The sequence below is a fragment of the Calliopsis andreniformis genome, unplaced genomic scaffold (genome assembly GCF_051401765.1).
Source record: "Calliopsis andreniformis isolate RMS-2024a unplaced genomic scaffold, iyCalAndr_principal scaffold0022, whole genome shotgun sequence".
Lineage (NCBI taxonomy): Eukaryota > Metazoa > Arthropoda > Insecta > Hymenoptera > Andrenidae > Calliopsis > Calliopsis andreniformis.
The window spans coordinates 13,209,457-13,213,146 of record NW_027480432.1 but is presented as its reverse complement, the minus strand read 5'-3'; the positions used below and the strand labels follow the sequence as shown (position 1 = coordinate 13,213,146).

At 32.1% G+C, this 3,690-nt stretch overlaps 1 protein-coding gene across 1 annotated transcript; it reads left to right on the top strand.

Moving 5' to 3' along the window:
* Positions 1–1,408: 1,408 nt before the first annotated feature.
* On the top strand, positions 1,409–3,659 carry Mrps7 (mitochondrial ribosomal protein S7). Its single transcript, XM_076390927.1, has 6 exons — positions 1,409–1,492; positions 1,580–1,671; positions 1,843–2,025; positions 2,535–2,766; positions 2,909–3,046; positions 3,519–3,659. The coding sequence occupies exons 2-6, from the start codon at positions 1,622–1,624 to the stop codon at positions 3,597–3,599; spliced, it is 684 nt and encodes a 227-aa protein (XP_076247042.1). The 5' UTR covers positions 1,409–1,492; positions 1,580–1,621; the 3' UTR covers positions 3,600–3,659.
* The last annotated feature ends 31 nt before the right edge of the window (positions 3,660–3,690 follow it).

Here is a 3,690-nt window from a genome sequence, read left to right as displayed (position 1 = left end):
TCGACAATTTTCAAAATTTTGAAAAATCCTTTGGGGTACGTTTAAGTATCGTTAAAGACTACAACATATTCAAATTTGAGTAATCTACAAAAACTTACTCCAAAACGTGGCCGATTTCGCGTGAAGTAGCCCATTTGTTTGTTGCGCTATATCTTGAAAAAATGGCACTATACTGCACAAAAAATTAATTGGATACATGATTTAAAAACTAGAAACTTCAAGCTACAAAGCGGCTACTTTCAATATTTTTTATACCTATTTTTCGTCGAGATATAGCTACTTGAAAATGACCAAATTTTTCGACAAATTTTTCTGTTCCTTTAATTTTCTTCACCAGTGTATTACACATAAAAGATAAAATGTTACAACTGCAAAATAATAGTATAATATAAAATTCAATTATGTAATATAAATACTATAGAACTAAAAATTTGTAACATTTTACCGCTCATTCCGAATAACTTTTTATAAATGCAGGTAACAAATGAATGCTATTGTTTATTTTCTGCACACAAAATCACAAATACGTTTCTTAGTTGCAGAAAACAGAAAAATACATGACTCTTTATCAAATAGACTATTAATGAAAAAATATTAACAAAATCAATACTTAAATTATACAAATATCACCATTTCTTCGTAATGCAGATATTTATTTTATTTTTATTCACACTACATCCACATTCACCCTTCATCCTGATCTCCATACATATAAAAGACCCCTCGCTCCATTTTTATGATATCTATCATATGTACATGTATTCTATCGTATATTATACCGTATGCATCACAGAATTATGAAATACTCCTTTCAAGATAATCATAATTACATCGTGTTTGGTGCTATTTTCTTCAGAAAAATATTAGCATTTTATCGATTGCACTTCTGCCAACATTAAATGTGCAATTATACAAATAATGTTTCGGTAATAGATAATACACCCACGTTTGCTTTCGTTCTTGAAACCCCGCTGCACAGGCTCTAAGGGATTTGACCCAGAGACACATCAAGTCATAAAAAAAGGGTCCTCATAAAGTGCCCGGACGACAACCGATAGGGACATTCGTTGCCAACGAATTTTATTTTTCCCGGACAAATTCGGACGCACCGGTCGGACCAAGTATAAATGGCTCCATTGAAAAATAAGGAACCGATATTTTTTGGCCGTTCGGGTACAATCCCGGCTTTTCCTGGACGGATATGTGTGAACGTCTCCATTTAAAAACAAAGGATTCATCTCGTCTAACCCGGTCCGGATCGGAGCCGCGCCACGCCGATCCAGAGGTATCTACAACAAGAATAAGACTTCTGTACTTCCACTTCTGGTCGATAGGGGCACTGGATTCGAGGGTTTTCAGTTAAATTGGACACCCTGTATAGCTCAGTATAGCTATGTCTAGGTATAGTCTTTGTTTGGATGACATAACCTCTTTATAATCTACTCCTCATTCTAATATACATATGTATTTAACACTGCTATAGTGTTATTCGGTATACTCTTTTTATTATTTTTCGTATAACTTAAACAAAAATATCTTTTATGAAGCAAATTTCAATTACAATAAATATACATTTTAGTCTTAGGTTAGGTTTATCAAAAGTTCGTCAAAATACACAAAAATGGCTCTAATAAAAGTGTTAAATTTATTATTACCGTCTTTCTTAACAAAGTAAGCATTATTGCATGTCAAAACTTGTTCATTAACTGTACAATTATAATTGAAATAAATTATTATTTCGTTTTCATTAAAATAAATACTTTGCACGAAACTTTTCCTAAAACACAGAATTTCATAGAGAAGAATTGTAGAATTTTCAGTATTTCTTATTTTTGGTTTCAGATGCAACGCGACAAGAATTCAATTCTACAGTATTTTTCCATCGAATTACGTTAAGCCTGTGTATAGGAAAGAAGAACAGGATAATTTATATGAAAATGAAGAAATCAGAAAACTAATCCATTTGCCAATTTTGCCAGCTTCAGCTGTAGAAACTTCCTCAGAATTTTACGATGCAAATATTAAGTAAAGAGCTTAATTTTTTCTTTTAGTTATTTATTTATATGATATTTTTTCAGCTGATTTTAAGTAATTATTTATTAATTATTTATGTATTAAAGTATTTATACTGTTTAATGATTTTCTCATTCAGTGTCTATTGTCTTCATAAAAATGCTTTAAGGCGACTTCTCATGGCGAGTGATTTGGTGAGCCTACCTGGCTCTGTGAGTGATACAGCGAACCTTCTTGGCTCTGTGTATAGTAGCTTGTATGAATCCGAATCTGCAAACCATATCAAATTCGAGATTCAGTAAGCCAAGAAAAGGTACAAACTCACAGATTCAGATTCTTACAAGCTTCCACAAGTCGAATCACACATTTTGAGGTAGATCTGCCGAACTATTCGTCGAGCCAGGCAGGCTTGCCAAATCATTCGCCAAGCTAGGTTTGCAGAGCCAGGCTGTAGGAAGCCTTCTCAATATTTTTAAAGGATTTTCTCATTTTGATTACTTATCATTTTTTGTATTTTTCAGAAAATTTATAAACTTTCTTATGAGAAAAGGTGACAAAAAGTTATCCAGAAGTTTAGTGGAGAGGACCTTTGAAGTTATCAAAATATTACAACTGGAGCGTTACAACAATGCTTCATCTGCAAAAAAAGCAGACATTATATTGGATCCGAAAGTGATTTTTCATAAAGCAGTAGAAAATTGTACGCCAATTTTGGAGTTGCAGAAAATGAGGAAGGGTGGAATTACTTATCAAGTATGGATTTTCATTCGTGACAGAAATATTTTTTGTAAAACATTTTTATAAACAATTTTTATGAAACAAGTATTTTACAAAAATATTTTTTATATTTAAAAAGATGAAAATACTTATCGCAATGCTTTTCTGTTCTTTATAGGTTCCAGTGCCTATAAACGAACAAAGAGCTAGATTCTTGTCAATGAACTGGCTAATTAGAACTGCGAACGAGAAGGGTAACAATGATCAATTCGCTGATGTATTAGCAAAGGAACTTATTGATGCTGCTTATAATCGAGTATATATTCTAATTTTTTAAATATCATTAACACTTTGACTGCCACGTTGGTCATATATGACCGGCCACGGTTTCTCCTGTGACGCCACGGTGGTCATTGGTGACCGAAGCACTTGATCGTAACGAAGACTTGTTTTAATTTGTCGTTATCAATCGTAACCAAGGCGCCACAATGGTCACCTGTGACCACTAATATAAATACTCCCATGGCGTCCTGAGCGAAACATGTGATTTCAGCGTAGCAGTCAAAGTATATATTTTTGGTATTTATGGGTGAGCAAGCAATGCGAACTGTTATACACAAGAAATTTCTTTTGTTTTTGAAACTTTAAGATTGTCAATACGTTTAAAATTCAATATTTTTCTGTAGATTTTCACGAAGCGTAAAAAGACAAAACATGAAATAAATATCATTATATATTTATAATAACAATTAATAATAATTATTAACTAATAATAATTTATTTTCTAGGGTCGAGTTGTCAAAAAGAAACAAGAACTACATAAGCAATGCGAAGCAAATCGAGTTTACGCCCATTTCAGATGGATGTAATTAAATGTTAGAAATAAAACTTACAGTGTTACAATTTTATAACTTTATAGTCGTTCATTTTTCAGATTTAATTTCTTTTTATTCACATAAT

Bases quoted from the DNA above. Each gene is read 5' to 3' on its own strand.
- Mrps7 (XM_076390927.1), top strand. From the start codon at position 1,622: ATGGCTCTAATAAAAGTGTTAAATTTATTATTACCGTCTTTCTTAACA. The intron at 1,672-1,842 runs GTAAGCATTATT...TTTTGGTTTCAG, and splicing joins TTACCGTCTTTCTTAACAAA to ATGCAACGCGACAAGAATTC. The intron at 2,767-2,908 runs GTATGGATTTTC...TGTTCTTTATAG, and splicing joins AGGGTGGAATTACTTATCAA to GTTCCAGTGCCTATAAACGA.